The sequence below is a fragment of the Camelus bactrianus genome, chromosome 1 (assembly GCF_048773025.1).
Source record: "Camelus bactrianus isolate YW-2024 breed Bactrian camel chromosome 1, ASM4877302v1, whole genome shotgun sequence".
Taxonomy (NCBI): domain Eukaryota; kingdom Metazoa; phylum Chordata; class Mammalia; order Artiodactyla; family Camelidae; genus Camelus; species Camelus bactrianus.
The window spans coordinates 81,140,608-81,160,793 of NC_133539.1; the positions used below are offsets into that span (position 1 = coordinate 81,140,608).

General features: G+C 39.9%; 1 protein-coding gene across 8 annotated transcripts in view; it reads left to right on the forward strand.

The window, feature by feature from the left end:
• Positions 1-20,186, forward strand: part of PLD1 (phospholipase D1) — a 172,751-nt gene that overhangs the window by 111,708 nt on the left and 40,857 nt on the right. For 6 of the 8 annotated variants that reach the window (XM_074367899.1, XM_074367901.1, XM_045511248.2 and 3 more), the window contains 6 exons: positions 159-272; positions 4,886-5,014; positions 5,757-5,875; positions 7,292-7,405; positions 16,461-16,571; positions 19,055-19,143. In XM_074367899.1, coding sequence (XP_074224000.1) covers positions 159-272; positions 4,886-5,014; positions 5,757-5,875; positions 7,292-7,405; positions 16,461-16,571; positions 19,055-19,143 — 676 coding nt within the window. The remainder of the gene's footprint in view (positions 1-158; positions 273-4,885; positions 5,015-5,756; positions 5,876-7,291; positions 7,406-16,460; positions 16,572-19,054; positions 19,144-20,186) is intronic. The other 2 variants (XM_074367900.1, XM_074367898.1) reach the window with 1 other exon arrangement.

The window sequence follows — 20,186 nt, forward strand, 5'->3', positions numbered from 1 at the left end:
ATGTGTCTTAAAGCTCTGCAGTTCTCTGCTGCACAGAATCTGTGACTGATTTTATAGCCTTGTCTAGTTTTTAAAATGATGGAACCTGCTTCCCAGTTTAGGAAGCATGGCATATTTATGTATTCCTTTGTAAAAAAAGAACTCTCAACTTTCTCCAGGTTATTGTAATCACTGTAGGAGCCGTCAGAATTTAATCCATGGTTTAAAACCTCACTTGAGACTCTTTCGCTCTTCCAGTGAGTCTGAGCAGGGGCTCACTGGACCTAACACGGGTAAGTGATGTGCGCAGCGCCAGAACCGCCCGAGGCTTCCGCTTGTGCTGCATGAGCAGAGCGCGTGTGTTTCTGGATTGGCTTTCTGTTCGCACAGTTTTCACGCCACGTACATATTAGAAATGGTCATCGGATAAGCTTCTGTAAGACCTAGGTTCTCAATAAATTAATCAGGGCCAAAATATGGTGGCGAGAATGAAGAGGAATTCAGATCAGATAAAGGGACAAGTAATTATCATGATAAATAGCAGCCGTAGTAAAATTGTAAGCTAGTGTTAATTGTGTGCAGATGCTGCCCCTCCCTGCCCTAGGCACTTGTGGTGTTGGTAGTAATAGGGTTATCTCCTCTTTGCAGATGGAGAAACTCAGGGTTAGAGATGATAAGGGACTTGCCCAGCGAAGTTCCAGTTTGTCAGCTTCCCAGAGATCATGATTCAGACTTGTGATTTAGCAGAAATGCAGATGACTACCTCAGGACCTTTTGACGAAATTCTCAAGCCCACGGTTCTACGTACTGTTTATGAGATGACTGAGAGAGAGCCCAGCTAGCACGGCTGGATGGGAGTGAGTTGTGGCTGTCAGGAGCTAACAACCCTGATATATTATGCTCTACCTTAAGCAGTGGTTCCCAGCATTCCTCAGTCTGGGGACACTGCAAGTTTTAAATTGATTAACTAAATATAGTGAACTAAAGATCCAGTGTAACTGTTAAATACAACCACATATGTAAATCACAAAAACATTGATACACATTAAAATAGGGAGAAGAAGGTATATGGAGAGACATTTTATCTATTTAGCTTACAGCTGGTACCTGATGCCTGTGTGGATTCAGGGATAGCTCACAGTAAATTCCTGTGCTCCACAGAGCTTCATAGCCCTGAGACAGGGAACTGGGAAGTCCAGAGAGGCCAGGCCACAGGCAAATGCAGGGGCAGACATTAAAGGGTTGCAAACAGGGCCAGGTATTGCTTTGTAATTCTGGTGTGCGGCTTTGCTGCATTAGGACTGAAGTTAAAGATGAGTTGGAGGAATGAGGTTGCCAGAACATGAAGCTGAGGGGGCAGAGTGTTAGTCTTGCTGAAAACAGGACTGGGAACAAGTGGGAAAGAAGATGCAAGTTAGGTACAGAATACATTAAGCGATTCAGGCCAGGGGCAGGCCAAGAGGGGTGATTCCCCCAGTGGTGATTTGAGGACAGCAATGTGGGTGGTTTGCAGGTGTTGATGGAGACCCTCATCCCTGCACTGGATGTGTTTTCTATTGATAGAGAGAGAAAGAGAAAGAAAAGTAAACAATCTAAATATCCAATTGTAGGAGATGGTGAGGAACACAATGAGCAGTTCATCCCCTTGATGGAATTGCACAATCATTAAAAACAGTAAGTGCAAGTACAGAAATAAATGTGTATGATTTGTTTGTTAGTTAAATAGGTACTTACTGAGCTCCTGTAATATGCTAATCTCTGTTCTAGGTACCAGGGATGGAGTGAACAACACAGATAAAGTTCAGTTAACTAGTTGGAGAGTAAGGATGGAAACTGTATATACAAATAGATCATCAAACACAGTGTAACAGGTAGTGAGAATTATCATGGAGAACAATAGTACGGGGGAGTGGGGGAAGGGTAGGGGGAGGAGCTACTGTTTTGTATAGGATGGGGTCAGAGAATGCTTTTCCAATGAGGGGAGTTTTCCACAGAGATCAAAAGGAAGAGAAGAATGAGTTAAGGGCATATCTGGGGTGGGGAGAGAATTCCGCCAGGAGGAGTAGCAAGTGTAAAGGCTTGGGGGGAGGAGGTTGGTGTGTTCCAGGAGTGTGGCCTAGGTGGGGGGCTGGGGGAGAATGAGAGGAGCACGGCTGGGGAGGGTGGGGTAGATACAGAATTGTGGTTTATACTTTGAGTGAAAAAGGAAGTCATCAAAAGGTCTTGAGCAGAGAACAGACAAGGTCTGACTTACATTTTCTTCAGAGCAGACCCTGGTGGCAAGTAGTGACCAGACAAGTACTGAATACATTTATTGGGTGGGGCTGGCAGCATTTGCTGATACAGTGGATATGGGATGTGGGAGCCGAGAGGACTCTTTCCATTAACTACGTTAAGTTACCAGTTTAATTTTTTTAATATGAAAACTGAATTTACTTACAAAGGAAAGTCCGAGGATAGTTGAGTCCTTCTGGAGCAATGCTTTGCAAAGCCTATTCCTTGGACCTCAGGGGGCTCTGCGGATAATGCTGAGGGCCCTGGACCCTCTCACCTCCACTGGTAGCACTTCAACCAGAAAAACCCCACTTGTGCTGTTTTACATTGGAGTGCCATGTGAATTTGTGTAGGAAAAAAAGTAAGGTTCTACTATGAATAATAAAGGAAGCTTAATAAGCACAGCTCTACATGTAAGTCATGTAATGACTTAAACTTACATTGTCTTATAGGACTTGAAATGTAAATTAAGCATAGAGTGACTCTTTGTTAGAAATTTGAAACTGAATGCTTGCTTGAATTAGCGACTTCCTTTCCTGAAGATTTGAGCTGGATTGCTTCTCTGCAATGTCAGTTTCACTTGAATGCAAATGACCATGCTGAATGGGGCTCCTAGTGAACCTTACTGGTGCCGTACAGAAGTCAGTTCAGAGTGTGCATGCAAGATCACTGTGGGTTTTTAAGTAGAAAAACTGCACTAAAATCAGCTCATTTGAAATGTGACTAGTAACCATGGTAGATTTCTGTAGTATATATTTTAATTCAAAATCACTCAGCCATCTTCAGGATTTTTTTCTCTCAAAATCATGTTGCAAGAGGGAGAATTTCAAATCGACACTGCTTGCCTTGATACTATTATTTTAAAAAGGTTTTTCTTTTCCTTTTTTTAAACAAAGTGCCATGCTTATTATAAAGAGCCTATAGGTGAGCAAACAGACCTACCAGTACTTTGGCCTTTCAGGCTTAGAGAGCAGGAAAACAAATCACTGTGAGAAATCAATAGAATTCTGTCTTTAACATTACTAAGTTTTGTTAATCGTTAGCAGCCTAAGGCATTTTTCTTTTACAGAAAATTTCAGTAACCTTTGGAGGTTAATTATTCACTCTGAGATAGTGTGTGTGGTGATAGTTTAAAAACGTTTGCTCTGCAAATACTTAAAGGACAGTCTGCTGAGTGCCAGGAGCTGCACCAGGCCCTGAGGGGAGACACTTCTCAGCCCCGAGTTTGTAGATGAGTCAGTGGAGGGCAGGGAGGGAACACAGTTACACAGTTGGGTCACAGAGTCCGAGGCCCTGGGGTGTGCAGCTATTAATGGTTCTGCAGCAGTGCCAGGGGCTGCCTCTCTCTGCCAGGACCTGGGAGGTGTCCCCAGGGCAGGTGACAGCTGATGTGGCTCTTGAAGGTTGATAAGATGAGACCGAGAGGAAGAGAAGAACATTCCAGGCAGAAGGAATAATGTGCTAGCTGCAAAGAGACATGATGGACCAGGCCTGTCAAAATCAGTGAGAAATGTGGTGTGCATGGGGCCTGGGTTGTGTGCGGAGAACAACGACCAGAAGGAGAGATTGGCAGCAGTTTGAGAAAAGCTGCCTATGTACACTAATCCCTTAGGATTTGACCCCTATAGGCAGTAGGTCATCCTAGAAGGCTTTTAAGCAAGGAGTCTGCATTTTGGAAAGAGAGATCTGGGGCAGTGTGGTGGCCAGGGTAGGGGGTAGGGTGGGGACAGGCCAGTACTCTCACTGGTTCCTGCATGTGGTACCATTTATTCATTCAACAAACACTTTTGCATCCAATGTCTATCTGTTATGTTGTGCCAAGCGCTGCATTTTGTGATTTGTGGTTCTTCTGGTTTTCCTGCTTTGTGGTCATCTTAAACACACAAACGATTTAAGTCTACAGATTTCCCCTTAGGTTAAATATTCCCGCCAAAGCTCTTTGTGAAGCACTGAAGTAGATCGCTGCTTCTGCACCTGTGATCTTAAGCTTTTGTCTGTTGTTGTGATATTTTTTGGGATTGTTATTTATGACTTTAAAAATACAGAATGTTAGAACCCAAAAGATCTTAGATGTCACTTGGGCCAAATTCTTCCTTTCGCATATAAAGGATTTCTGTCTCCAAAAAATGAAGCTTAGTGTCACTTAACTGGTCAATTCCAGGGCTGGAACATGGGCTGTCTGCAGATTTGAGGTTCTTACCTTTTGAGATGCAAAAGACAAAGAGTTCTACTTTAGGTGAGCCCCATGTTGTCTGGAGAAAGAGAAGGACATGACTTCTTCATGGCCTCTGCATTTCATTCTCCTCTGCCTGGCTGGCCTTACTGCTCTCTCACAGTCTCTCCTAGCAGGTTCTTTATTCACAGTTAGCCCTGCGATCCATTTTTCCAGAAATCTAGTGGGTGGTGAGAATAAGAATGTTTAATTTCATTGTCCGGTGATGAACCTGGTTGTAGCCCCAACCACCAAGTCATAATAAACTTGTGAGGGTTTTAGAACTTTACCAGCCCACAGCCTCAGATGGAATGGACACACGGAGCCCTAGTTAGGAGGCTTACTGTTTAATAAGTGAGAGTTGAGCTTCCCTTTCCAGGGCCCGCCTCAGTCTCTGAGTAGGTCTTGCTGCATTTACAGACACGGGCTCCATCCGGAGTTTACAGACCGGAGTGGGAGAGCTCCACGGGGAAACCAGATTCTGGCATGGAAAGGACTACTGTAATTTTGTCTTCAAAGACTGGGTTCAGCTGGATAAGCCTTTTGCTGGTGAGTACCAGGGTAGTGGGCGGCTGCTTACATTTTGTCTTTTACTCGTCAGCATGTGAACAAGTGTGCATGTGCATGATCTAGTATCTTTTGTTTTGCTTTATTTTATTCTGAATATTTGGTCAAACACTGGAGCCTGCGATTCAGTCATATACTTAAGGGCTTTTCCTTCTATGTGTAGTAAGGAAAGAAAATGAAATAGAGCTTACTTGTTTGAAATCTCCAGCTTTCATATAGACATGTTTCAGGGTAATAATCTGTAATTCTCCAAGAGATGGTACCCTTCCTTTGATCATCTTTTCTGCTTATCATCTGCATCTTCCAGCATTAAAACAACACATTTCAGATTATTACTGCACTCACCTATCTAAAAGGAAGTAGAAATTGCACTGCATGTGTAGCTTGCTGTTATTTCAACAGGATAAAAAAGAAAAATGTAGCATCAAGTACAGCCTTAGATAATTTATACCAACTCACCTCTGCCTTGCCAGCTGATTATCTAATACTAAGTGAAATGGAAACATATTTGGGAGAGGTACATGGGGGACTGTGTTCCTCAGTGTGAGATCTATGTTTCTCTTGGCTATAAAGGTATCGTTCTACCCGAGCCAAGAAATACACACATAGTGGACATTACCAGGTTTTCTTTTAGGTATCATAGTTGGGGTCAGAGCTGGGGTCAGATGGCTCGGGTCCCTGGCACAGAAGTTGGTGACACTCCTTGCCTGGTGTACCCGGGCAGATTTCATTGACAGGTACTCCACCCCCCGGATGCCATGGCACGACATCGCCTCTGCAGTCCACGGGAAGGCGGCTCGCGATGTGGCGCGTCACTTCATCCAGCGCTGGAATTTCACGAAGGTACATGGGTGGTTTTATTGTGATTCAGTCTATGTGAAGAGAGACAGGCCAAGAAGAGGACACGAGAATATCCCCTCTTCCCTTCTTGAGTGCCTGGTTGTCAGAGTGCCTGGGCCTCTGGGAAAAAGAAGAAAAAAGTTCCTGAATGTTCACACCACAGACAATTCAGAAGGCAGAGGGGTGGATGCTACTCTCATGGCCTGTGGTTTAACGTCTGGGACGCTCAGCGTTGGCTGAGCGTCTGGCCTGGCCTGGTAGGCACTTGCAGGGCTACTGGGCTAATGTGGAGGCTGGGAGCCTTGTTCAGGTGAGAAGGCTGGAGCTTCAAGTCCTTCCAGTCCTGGCCCTGCCCTCAGTTCATATTGGTACAGGCTTCTGAGAAGTGGTTCTGAGCAAAGTAAGCAGGATGGGATGAAGCCATTTGTCTTTTCTCCAGGTCATGTCTTCTTTAGTCTGCCTTCATTATCTGTAAGAGTTTGACCTAACATTCATAGTCAGGTACCTATTGTCCAGGTGTTATTAAGGTTCCATTTTATTTTTCTTTAATGGTGATAAGGCATTTTCTCCTTATAATTTGGAGGTAATTTGGAAAAAGATTTAGTTGCATTAACAACTTAAAGGGTCACCTTATTTTTCATTTACATAACATTATAAACAGTGGGAGCTCTTAGAAAGAGTGGAGATATTTTTAACAAGAATTTAGAGGGGAATGAATGAATAAGTAAAGGGATAGTGTTTTTAACCTACTGGACTGACAAAGATAAAAACACTGCAAATACCTGCGGTTGCGTTTCGGATCTCTGATGCTCTTATATCCTGCTCCTGGGAGGATAAATCGGTACAACACAAAAAAGGGTTTCTTTTTTCGAAGTATGTAACATTTGACTCAAAATCTATTTCAGGTATTTAAAGCTAAAGAAGTTATTTAATAAGTAATTAATTTTGATATTGTTTCTAATAATTCGAATAAAATTAGAAACAACTGAAATGCTCAATTTGTTAAACAAATTATGATTATTCCGTGCCATTTTACTATGAAGTTATTTTAAAATGATACATAGTGCTATCTTGCTTTTGCACGATATCTCCAGCATAGTAAAAATTCAGTTTATAAAATAATCCCATTTTTGCAATTGTATACTTCTGTATCTCTAGGTTATATTTATGCTTTCTTTAAAAATACAAAGCAATAATGCTTACTCCAAAGGATAAAAGAAGGAAAAAAGGAATTTTCTGCCTCTGGGAAACAGAAAGAAAACAAAAATAAATAATCTATTGCCTCTTCACCTGGAAACACCCACTGTTGACATTTTTCTTTTTCAATTGAACCTGAATTTCTCTTACTAATCACAAAGTAGGGAAGACTGGAACTATTTTTTCATTTGAATCTTTTTTTTTAACCTGTTTTTATTTTAGATTATGAAATCAAAATATCGGTCCCTTTCTTATCCTTTTCTGCTTCCAAAATCTCAAACAACAGCCCATGAATTGAAATATCAAGTGCCTGGGTCTGTGCATGCTAACGTGCAGGTAAGTTTGGCTTCTCCTTTTTATGAAGTGTTGCTGGGCGCAGCCACTCTCATTGGAACAAATGCATATTGGCTTCAGGTTTTTCAGTAAGGACAACTCCAAAGCAAACCTGAAAAGACCTTTCAAAATTCAGTATTGTATTCTCTCTTTTTTTTTTTTGGATGGGGAGAGGTATAGTATTACATTTTCTATTTTAAATATATGCAATTTATCCTCCTTTTAAAATTATTGTGTAAATATACTAAATGCATATCTTTAGAAAACACCAGTCAAGGAGAGGCTTGTCCTGTAATTCCTTCTGAAGTGACCCTAGCAACGTGATACACAGTAAACCTGGGACTGATAACCAGTTAAGTACCAGGAATGTGGCTGAAACTTAACATCCAGGAAGCTAGTTATAGTTCAATCTAATTTTAGTCCCTGATTAACCAAATGCCTTTCAGAGGCTCTTTTAATAGAACAAGGAATTTGCTTAATAGAGTCACAAAATTTTACCACATTCAGTCCAATGCAAATTACAAAAAAGAAAATGAAGACCCAGTGGGACTGTGAAACTTGTCCAGAGTGATCTGGCTGGTTATCAGCAGAGGTGGAGTCCATTGTCACTCAGTCCGCTCCCTCTACTAACTCCAGCCCAGATATCTTGAGATCACTCAGGGACAGAGCTTAGATGGGCCACCTTTGGCATTGCCTTTTGTTCAAAGCCATGACTATCAGCATCAAAAGCATCATTTAAGTAAAGATGCAGCAGTCGGTTGTGACATCCCTGTTGTGGATTTATGTAATTTAGACATGGATTCTAGTGAATATAATTATATACGTGAAATGCCTAAATCAATTACTTTGTACTATCTGTAAGTAGACGTGTGTGTATATGAGAAATAAGTAGACATTTCAAACCATACATCAAATAATAGAACAATCAAAAAGATAAATCACTTGAGAAAAAAACCTACAGCAAATACTTCATCATCTCAGGCTAAGGGAGACAACTAATTTAAACTTAGAGGCACAGATAGATATGCATTCATATGTAAGTTAATGGATATTTTATGAACCTGTTTAATTTTATTCTACTTGGAGGGAAGAATTACCTATGCTGTAAGATGAAATAGGAGCCTTGATATAAAAAAAATAAGAGAATCTAATTTAATATTTGAGATGGCATTAAAATGGACTTGGTGATCAACTTATCAAAGTTAGTAGATGCTGATTAAGCATCTGTTGAAAAGGTATTGCTGCGAATTGTGTATTTTTATGATCAGCAAAGGATGTTTTATCCCAGTGTTGCATATACATACATCTTCTAAAGCCTTTTCGTAGAGCCCTGTTTTACCTACTATAATCCTGCCACCCTGGCGAGGCAGGGAGATGCTTTGCGTGTCCACTCTACAAACACCTCCCTTGGTTCACCTTCTCTGTTTCACTGGATGTTGCGGTAGAAATGGAGCTAGATCAGTGGTCTCTTCTGATATGCTCAGACGTTCATCCCTGGCATGCCCAGGCAGCATGGACTCTACAAAGCCAGTTGATTTGAAAGGAAGCTTATCAAGACTCATTGACTCATTAATTCATTTATTCAGTCAACATGTCTATTAAGTGCCATGTGTTTGCACAGTCAAGTCATCAGTGCACACTTAGATATGGTGGAGTCAGACAAAAGGAGTTCTCTGCCTCTGGAAAAGGAGTTAGCTGAGGGAGAGAAAGCTGTGAAGTTAAAGAATTCAGTTAACAAGGCAGAGTGTGGTCTAGGACCAAATGCTGGTCTGAGAATGCAGCCCAGCTCTCCATGAGAGGTTGGCAGATGAGAGGGATGGAGCTGGGCACCCCCTCTAAGGAATAAGCTCGCTGCTCAGAAGATGGTAGGACCACTGCAGCAAACCATTTGCTCTCAAAGAGGCAGTACATGAGGTTCAGACAGCGTAAGGCCAGATTGGTGATGCCCTGAGGTGCTGGCCAGGTTCATTTCGACCTGATTCTGCAGACATTAGAGAACTTTTTGTTTTCATCTGGGAGGAAGCATGATACATGAATGTTTTATGAAAATTAACTTAGATCAAAGTTTCGCAAGTTGGGTTTTGCTTGTGAAATGCTGATAGCTATTTCACAAAAAAGGTTTCCATTACAGATAAGTTTTTGCAGATTTTTCAAATACAGGACTTCTTAGTGCCTTTGTTGTGCTGATGTATATCATGAAATCACTGAGTGAATATTCTATGAGCATCTCCCAGACTTAATTGACTTAGGATCTCTCATTTTGTCACACGTCTATTTCCATTTCTCCAAACAGACTTTGAGACCTAAAGTTCAAACGTGTGAAGAACTTATTAGACTAGAAAGAATGAAAACACAAAGACAAGTAAAGAGACTGTTATAGCAATTCTGGCATACACCAATTTTGTATTTATAGAATAGTCTTCTTCTTCTTAAAGAGGACTCCCTCACAGTTTAAAAAGTTCTAGACCTCACAAAGCCTGGCTCCCTACTAGCTGACAGTAGATGTTTTTCAGAACTGCTGAAATAACTCCAGGGGTGAAAACAGGGGGCACAGCCAGGCAGTGCATCCTTTTGAAGACAGGAAACTGCAATGGCCAGAAAGTGAAACAAAGGAAAGAAACGGCGCCAGTCCGTTTCTCCTTTTCTGTACAGTTCTGACCACAGTGTTGTTTCCCTTCACATTACCGACTGGCTCTAAACCTTATTCATCTGGTTCTAGATATTGTTGTTGTCAAGTCATGAATGTATCGTGCTTAGAGGGTAAAAGCAATCACCCAGCCCAATGCCTGGTTTCCCAGAGGATCCAGAGGAGAGCAGGGAGATAGGGCCCTGGCTGTCTGGGAACCTACTTCATTTTTAAGGGGTTTATTGTCATATTTTCAAACCTTTCGCTTTCTCAGCTATCATGTGACAATAGCCAAATGACTGTTACACACTCTTGCTTGAGAGATTTAATAAAACTTAATAAATTTCTTCCTTAGGTTTATTCTTTTTAATGTTGGTTTTAGCATGGTTTTTAGCACAGTTTATTGTTCATAACACGAACTTAGAAACCACAGCTTAATTAATTGAAAGGAGCAATGTAATACAGCAAGGGGCAGACTGCAGGATCGGACTGTGTTCCAGCTCCACTTTCACTGCATATGAGCCGTGTTACCTTGGGAAAATTATTTCACCTCACTGTATGCATTTCCTTCATCTTTAAAACAAGGATCGTAATAGTATCTGTCTCATAGGGTTTTGGCAATAGTTAAATAAACTAATCTGTGCAAAGCACTTAGGAAAGTACACTAGTTTGAATTGTATCAGTATTAGCTACAACCTTTCGAACTATATCAATATTAGCTATAACCTTCAAGCTTTCTGTAGTGTCTTCGAAAGTTTGCAACAAACAAGTTGACATTTCTCTGGATGGGTCACCAGACTGGTTCTGGATACAAAATCTTTATACCATTTACAGTATATATGTTGAAATGGAGAGAAAGAGCATTGGACACAACAGATGAAACTCATATTGTTCTTTCATCTGCAGAAAGGAATCCAGTTAGTTAATTTTTTTAATACAAAAATGTGGGGTCCCATCACCCTGAGGCACATACTGCTGGTAATTCCACACCAGCTACGATGCACAGCTGTTGAAGGAGGCGGACACGGCCAGCCAAGGAAACAAATGCTGTGGCAGGCAGACTGGAGGCCTGCCCTCACCAACACGAATTTCTGCTTCTAAAAAAGTCATCCAGACTGGAGAGCTGACTCCAGCAGTTTCCACTGACACGTTAAAATAATCGTGGGTGTTTCCCTCAGTGCTGGGCATTCTCAGAAGCCTGCTGAAAACACCCAGACAAGACTCAGCAAGAGAAAGGGATGCGGAGGGGGTTCTGAAACTGCTTATGCACAGAGTATGTAAGAGAACTTGTTTTCTCCCTAAAAAGAACAAACTAGGTTCCTGAATGCTATCAGTGCCACTTAAGATAAATGACCAAGACACAGGACATTTGACATGTCTATTAAGGTAAAAGAAAATACTTGAGGCCAAATTAGCATCAACATGGAATCGATACACGGAACAATCCTATTTATTAAATCGGGCAGCTTAGAGTACAAAAGTCATTTCTTAGCCAATCATTGCTGAGAAGTCCTACCAAATTGAGGGAAGTAATTCCACTGGAGTCATGTCTTCAATCTCTTTGTCTATTAAAAGAAAGGAAAGAAAATATACAAGCAAGTATAATGACATCCAAATTATACTCCTGGAAAAATGTGTTCCTACATTTGGGAAAAATGTCCAAATGACACTCCAAAGGATGTCAATGTAGGAATCAAGGTAGATTTCAAAAGACAGCAAAATGTTTTGTATGGTGATAGAATAAAGTAGGTAGGTAAGGGTGAAAGAAAGCCACTTGACTTATTTTTAAGGAAGTTTCTTACCATGGAAGCCGTTTTCCGTTTACAGACCAGGTCTTGGTACAATAAGACTTCAGTGTGTGCTGCTGTGGGTCTTGGCTGGCTGAAGCCACGTGAACTGGGAGCGTTTACTCCGTGCCCAGCCCTGCACTAAGTTTTTGGGGGATTATCTCATTTAATAGTCCCCAGTCTGTAAATTGTACTGCCGTTTGATCCCTTATTTTTACAGATGAGGAAACTAAGACTTTGGGAGGTTAAAATAACACAGTGAGTAATGGAGGGAATGAGACTGGATGCTAAGCAGTCTGACTCCAGCGCCTGAGGTCGTAACTGTGAAGTAGAGAGACTTTCCAGTAAGACCCGGGAAGGGCTCTAGCAAAGCAAAGCTGCATGTCATACTTGCCTTTTGGTATCATCCTCTGTTGCCACAGTCCCCAAATCCAGCCCCAACCCTCCTTTTGCTTCTTACTGGCTCCCACGAGTCCCCAACCAAACATCTTTTTCCTAGGACTTCTCTCCCCTTAAGTCTTATTCTTCAAAAATCATATTCTCTTCCTTCCCTTCAGCCTCAAGGTTAACTTTTCACTATTGCTCAGGCAAAAGGATCATCCTATTCGAATAATGACACACTGTGAAGTGAATGGATGACACTCGACTATAGAAAAATGGGTATCAGAAGGAAGAGCTTTGTAGTCGAAGGCAGATTCTTGAACAAAGTCCGTACCTGGTGTTCCTCAATACAGACTGGGAGAATGAGGCCCAGTAACCTGAGCACGTCTTTTCTCTCCCTGACCCACGCCACCTTGTGAGCTGCTACATGGAGCCAACTCCTGCTCGAGACACACAAAAAAGTGCTTTTGTCCTGACAGTCTTTGTCCCATGATTGACTAGGGAGCTTAGAGAAATAAAAAGGAATTGATATATGTACTGAATTTATAGAGGATAAAAGCATTGCAGTGAGAGAACAGGAACTTGGGACAAATATTAAGAAAGTTTTGAAAATTTTCCTTCAGGAAGAAATTTCTGTATTTCAATCCATGTAGTCAACTTGGGTCCACTGTATTAAGGGGAACAGGGCTTGCAGATAAAGAGAAGGCTATTTTTTAAGTTAAAAAATAGGACACAGTACAAAAGAAAATGACTGCTTCTAGATACAATCTTGAGGCTAAAACATAAAACCAGAAATGTGCCCTTTTTTATGTACTTTAAAATTGTGTATTCAAACTTGAGGTTTGAAAAGTGTGGGTTAGATTTGATTCTCTATCTCCTTGGAGTAAGATAAGCCACATTTCTGCATGTGTAAGGAGTTTGTGGCTTGTCTCAGCTACATTGGTTTGAAACAGAAATGCAAGGCTAGATGGTCAAGTCAGTCTTAAATCTTAAATTCAAAACAAAAGAAAGCCAGTCAAAATATCTTCAACATACTTGACTGTTTACAAACTTTCTAGACCATCAAGCATTTAAAGCAGTTGAGTTGATTTGTACATAATCTCAGGGTCCCTGGTTCAGAGGTAAAAGGAAAATTTGTATTTTCAATTTATCTTGTGGGAAGAGACAGATTTTAACTAATCAGAATAATAGTAAATGAATAATAACCCCAAGTAATTTTTTTTCCTGTATTACTTGAAAGACATGTTCAAGTTGAACCAAAAATGATGACTTTTTTTAAGTTAAATGGAGAAAATGGTGTAGATTTGGGTTCAGACCATCGGATAGATAATGCCGAATCTCCTTAGGATGTAGGCAGCCTCCCACCTTGTGTGGTCTTACAGGCATCGGGGGGCTCCCCTCTCCTTTGCTTATGCTTTCCCACAGGTTGATGATAAAAATGTCCTTTTGGCTTACAAATATACTTAGAAACATTTAAATGCCTCTGGAAAGGAAAACATTTACCATTATCCTTCACAGGAAAGATGGCGCATATGATACGTGTCCTTCATGCTTTCCCTTCATGGCAGCCATTGGCTATGAACCTCAGATTTCTTCCCCAGAGTGTCTAGTTCCAAGAGTCCTCTCCTCAACACAGCTGTCCACAAAGCCACTTTGAATCAATTAGACTTGACCTGCAAGTTGAAACCTGCTTGACACTACTGATTTATATCTTATGTGAATGAGTTTATTAAGTCTTTGAATCAGCAAATTTTGAGAGTGAGGAAGGAAAGAAAGTATAAGATTTCCGAATTTGAGGGGAAGACTAGGATGTTACCACCAAGGGTGGGATATAAACTTTGATCATAGCTTCTTACAGAGGTAGATCTACCATATATCAAATATCTACTATGTGCTGCATAATATAATGCTTTGTGTTTGTTATGCCATTTTTTTTCTTTGCAACGGCTCTGTATGTGTGTGTAAGAGAGAGACAGACAGACAGAGAGACAGACAGAGACAGACAGACCAATCTCAAGTGTACAGTGGAGGAAACTGAGCCTCTGTGATATTAAAATGACTTGTTGAAGGTGCAGGAGCTAGTAAGTGCACAGCTATGATACAGATCTCAAGAATTCCTATCTTGCCAGGATACTCTGCAATTTTATACATTGTTTCCAGAGCAACATAGAATTAGATCAGGATGTGCAGCATAAGAATCTTTTGAAGGAAGCCTGCATTTTTAGGACTGTACACCTTAGCAACAAAACTCAACATCAAATTTGAGTGGACAAAGAATTGAAACTTCTTTTTGTTCAACCTTTGTTATTTCTGCTGATGAACAATAATGCAGTTCTTGGAGATGATGTGAATCAAGATATTTTTCTGGTGTGGATCATATTTATCTAAGTTTTCTTTATGAGTTTTCTTCCAGGATTACTTGACTATTCTTGTTCAGTTAAATTTTCCAGTATCATTGCACATTTCATCTGATAAAATTACATAAAATGCTTTGAGGAGAGCTCAAATGAATAAAGAAACATTTTGAGGATGGCAGAGTTTTAGTAAATATTAGGCTTGAGTTCCAGTAGCCCTATACATGCGATTTTTAAATTAATTAATTATTTAATTTTTCTAGCCTCTGAAGTCTTTAGTGTTTAAATTCTTTAAAAAACTATTAATTAAGGAAAATAATTAAGCCTTTATTTTGTCTTTCCCGTACAAACTACATTTCAGGGTAACCAAATGTTGATGAGAGAAGTTCCTTTTCATAAAAAGTATTCTAGCTAAGCCATAAGAAATGATGATAGAATTAAAACATTACTATTTAGCAACTTCTAACCAGCTAATGGTTCAAGGTAATGACTGTCAAGGGCAGGTCACATCACAAACAGAAGCAAGCATTTTGTGTCCTGATAGAAGTGCACCCTCCACCGCTTATGAGTGATTTCTGCCCTAAACCCAAGCCTACATCTTTAGATCTATCAATTTTTTTGGAACTACAGAGAATAGAGGAACATATTAAAAATCAAGGGAAAGCAATTGGCAAAATCCAGACTATGAAAAACTCTAGGATAAATTACCTTGTTTCTTCAACAAATGGGTTTATTTATTTTTAATTTTTTTATTGTTAAGAATCACTATAAAAATCTGTGATGACATGATATTGCTCAAGGAAAATCAAGTAATAAGCGTTTATTGACGTCTACTACATGCCCAACATTATAGTGGAACGCTAGTTAGAATGCTGAAAAAAGTCACAACCGATGGTTTCTTCGTGTCGAAAAAGCCTTACCTGTAGGCTCCCTCCTACATGCACAGCCACAGCCTGCTCTGAAGTATCTCTGACGGGATCCACCACAGCTCAGATGCATCCTTTACTGTTCTCATTAATAGCGAACACTTCCATACCACTTAGTCAGCCTCCTCCTGCACACTGCACAGTAATTCATTTAATCCTGTCTACAGCCCTATAAAGTAGATACTCAATTTTATCGAACGGAAATCTGAGTCACAAAGAGGTTATGAAACTTGGCGAAGATCAAAGCCACCAGGTGGTGGAGCTAATTTCTGAACCTGGGCAGTCCCACTGCATCAGTGTATTTAACATATACTCCGGAGCCTGAGCTGGAAGCTCAGCTTGGAGTAGATAAGTTTCTGAACATAGGGATGGGGTAAGAGTGGGAAAGTGGAAAGTTGAAGTGACACACCAAGGATCAGACAGCTAATTAAAGGCAGAGTCAAGATTAGATGTCTAAATAAATCGATTTGTCTTTTAGAATGTATCAATCCGAACAATTTGGGGAAAAAGGACTAATCACATGATCAAGTCAGAGCTAGGGTGACCATATCATATGGTTCAAACCAGGACACTTTTGAGAATAAAATTGGTATTATTAATACACCAGGCACTCTGGCATAATTGTGGGGCCATTCATGGAAAAAGAATACAAATGGTCACCCTACTCACAGCCGCCAAAAGAGGTACTTCTGAAATGATCTGTGTAGAAACTACACCTTGTCATTTCCAATTTTGAACAAAAGTAATCCTGGGTGGAAGAGGGTATTTTCAGGACTAAACTTCCAGCTGGGCTCCTTCATTATGAATTATGTCCAAGGACCAGTTCCCCACCCATCTACTCTGCCTTGGCGCACACATGACACACAAACCATCATAACCATTTAGTTGTTTAGGGAAAAAAAAAAGGTTGATTTCATTATGTTTATAGACCTGATGCCATCTCCATTGTCTGACGTTTGCTCGTTTCTGATTGCTGCCTTGTAGTTGCTCCGCTCTGCTGCCGATTGGTCTGCTGGTATAAAGTACCACGAAGAATCCATCCACTCTGCTTACATCTATGTGATAGAGAACAGCAAGCACTATATCTATATAGAAGTAAGTCTCGCTCATGAACACTGTACGACAACCTGCCTTCCTGTAAATATCACACAGAGACCGCAGAGTTCCTGATCTCAGGACGTGCTGTGTTAATAAGCGGATGTAGAGATGTGAAGGGGTCTTGGGTTACCTGAATTTTGACTTCCTCAACCTACCTGACATTTGCTTTACATTTTCATTAACTGGAGGCTCTAATAGGAGTCCCCCAAACCTTATTATTAAAATGTACCAATTTGTGGTATTATTAGCCAGAAAGACCCCAACATGGATACGTAAGTTTTGGTTTGGCTTGAGTTGGAAGATGCAAATGTGAGGCACATGCTATTTCAGGAGAGCACACACAGGAGGTAAGCTGCCAACATAGAAACTACTGGATGCCACTGGTTTGGGGATGTTGGAGCAGGAAGAGGGCAGGAAAAGAAACATAGAAAAAAGGAGATGTAAAAACATCAAGGGCAGGTACCACCTTTTTCAGTCCTGTGTAAACTACTGTGCATTATAAAGCCTTTTCAGATCCTGGAGTTCATGTGTAGAGACCAGGAGAGAATCTGCAAATATTGGGTTTAGTTTGGGAACCTTTTTTGTACTTCAAAATAGATCTAAAGCTAGCTCAGAGCACTTGGGAAATCCTTAAAAAATAGAGTCATGACAATAGAAAAATAAATCAGAGCACGTCTCCTTTATTTTAGTCTTTTCTTTCCCATTGTGTTTAGAAATGTACATGGAGAGAGACTAGGTAACTGGGGAAAACCATTCTAGCCCTATGTTTCTCCCCTTGAGTCCTGGCTTTCTCCCCTTCCAGGCAGTGGCAGTTCATTAAAGGCAAGTGGGAAAGAGGTGGAGCTTCATTTATTTCACAAGCCTGGAGAAAGGGATGGCTGATTAAAAATATTAGCAGGCTAAATACAATGTGGTTTTCTGGATGGCATCATGCAACAGAAAAAGGACATTACTGGAAAAATTAGTGAACTCTGAATAAAGCCTGGTGTTTAATAATACTAATACTATCAGTATTATTAATGTCAACAATTATATCATAATAATGTAAGATGTTAATGGCTGATTCATTCATTACCCAGCATCCCTTGCTTTATCTTTTTTTTATTAGTAGTATTAAATTAGCTCTTCTTTTTAACACTACCACTAAATGAGGTAAGCAATGCCATGTCGATACACATGGCTGTGCACATAGACCTGGTTGAAATGCCTGTAGCCGAGGTAATGGTTGGCATTCACCCCACTCTCTCCAAAAAAGGAGAAGTGAAGGACATGAGTGTGTGTTACAGCTGCAGGGGAATGCTAAGCTTCTCTGTAATGGGAATTGAGAAAAACAAATGTGTTTTGGTTGTCACTGAGATTTTGATTGTTTGATGCCCTGAATGGAAATATACTCTCAAATGAGTTTCTGAAGAATGTCTTCCTGTAAGTTTGTCTTCTGGAAGCCATTTACAGATTTACACACTTCAGTATGAAAGCGTGTACAATAGTAAAAATGATAATGTGGCAAAAGGATGATAATCTTATTTTGAGTCACTGCTTATATAGCTCTTTACCTTCAGACGATTGGCAAAGATTACTTTGTGATTTATGCTTATAAATTAGAGATGTGTTGTAACAATTTGTATAGTAAATAGAACATGTGATATTCATAATATTTGTACCTAATTTGTAACAGTCCTTTATGCAGCAGCTAAATCTCTTATATCCTTATAAGAATAATGTTGTACCCTGGTTTTTTTAGTAACAGTTTTAACGAATGTTTTATCGTTATAATATCTATAATATAATCGTTATAATCTATAAGCAGAAATACTTAAAAAAAGAATTAAAAAATTTCTCTTTCCATTTTATTGGCTTGTTTATACTATGCAGCATACTTGCAAGAGAGATTAGAAGCTACTGAAAATAGAAGTTCAGGAATAATAAGAGACCTAAACAAATGAGATAAGGCCCAACCAGATGCTAGGAAATAGTGGAGAAAATTAGACCAGGGTTCTGCCATCTATCCTGTTCAAACAGTAAACTTAGCGTGAGATAGGATATTTGCCAATATAGAATTTTTCATCATGAGCATTTACACGATGTGTGAACTGAAAAACCCTATTTCCCTATCGATTAAGGTCGGAATGTTCCTACCACTCTAAGACAGTATTTCTTACCATTTCCTACCATTCTGAGACAGTGTTTCTTGTATTCTACAAGGAACTTGCATGATTAAATAATAATTTAGCCGTCCACTTGACTAAGATGTTATAGGTGACATTGCTTCGAAATGCATGAGACCCAGAGTGAGATAAGACTTCTTTTATTCTCAGCGTCACTTACTTTCTTGAGGTGATTTCAGGGGTTAGAACATGTCTGCTATGTGAAACATTTTTTTAAAAAAAAATCAGTGTTGTTTTTGTTATATACCACATTTTCCTTATATGCATACTACTAAGAAAAACTTACTACATAATTTTCCCATTTATTTCACACAGAACCAATTTTTCATAAGCTGCGCTGATGACAAAGTTGTGTTCAACAAGATAGGCGATGCCATTGCTCAGAGGATACTCAAAGCTCACAGGTAAGGTTTTTGCATTTTGGTAGGAGTTGTTACTGCAGACACTCTTGCATTTACTGCTAAAATGACTTTTGAAAGCCCATTTTTAAAATACTGTCTTTTCCTAGCAGGCATGACTTTGGTTCAGCTCGTAGTGGGTTATTTACCTTAAATCTGAGTCAGTTGCTGAGAATTTTTGAGTCCATTTTTGAGGGACTCTGAATGCTCCCAGAGCACAGTCATTTTTTCCTGGCCAGTCTCTTTCCCACGCCTTAGATTTGTGATTTGATTTAATTAAAGGCAGACTGCGAGCTGTGTTCACTTAAAAGTCAAAGTGAAATAGTCATAACATTTTTCCGTGGGTTATATTTAAATTCTTGTTACCCTCTGTCTTATTTTTTCAGCTCATGGGATTATTTTCTTTAATAACACTTTTATTAAGATATAATTCACATACCGTAGAATCCAGCCACTAAAGTGTAACTCACATACCATACAGTCTACCCACTTAAAGTGTACAATCTAGTCATTTTTAGCGTAGTCACAGAGTGGTGTGCAACCATCACCGAATCAATTTTAGAACATTTCATCACCCCAGAAAGGAGCCCCACACCTATTAGTGGTCACTACCTATTGCTCCTTCATTTAGCCCCTGGCAACCACTAATCTACTTTCTTTCTCTGTAGATTTGCCTGGTCTGGGCATTTCACATAAGAGGAATCATACAATATGTGGTCCTTTGTGACTGACTTCTTTCACTTAGCTTGAAGTTTATCTAGGTTATAGAATATATTATTTTTCATTTGTTTTTATTGTCAGATAATACTCCATTATCTGGATATATTTCGTATAAATGGATTTAGCCATTCATCAGTTGGTAAATATTTGGATTGTTTCTGCTTTTTGGCTATTATGAATAATGCAGCTATAAACATTCTGTACTAGTTTTTATGTGCAGACATGTTTTCATTACTCTAGGGGTGAAACTGTCGGATCATATGGTAACTCTATGTTTAACATTTTGAGGAACAGTCAGAATGTTTTCAAAAGCGGCTACACCATTTTAC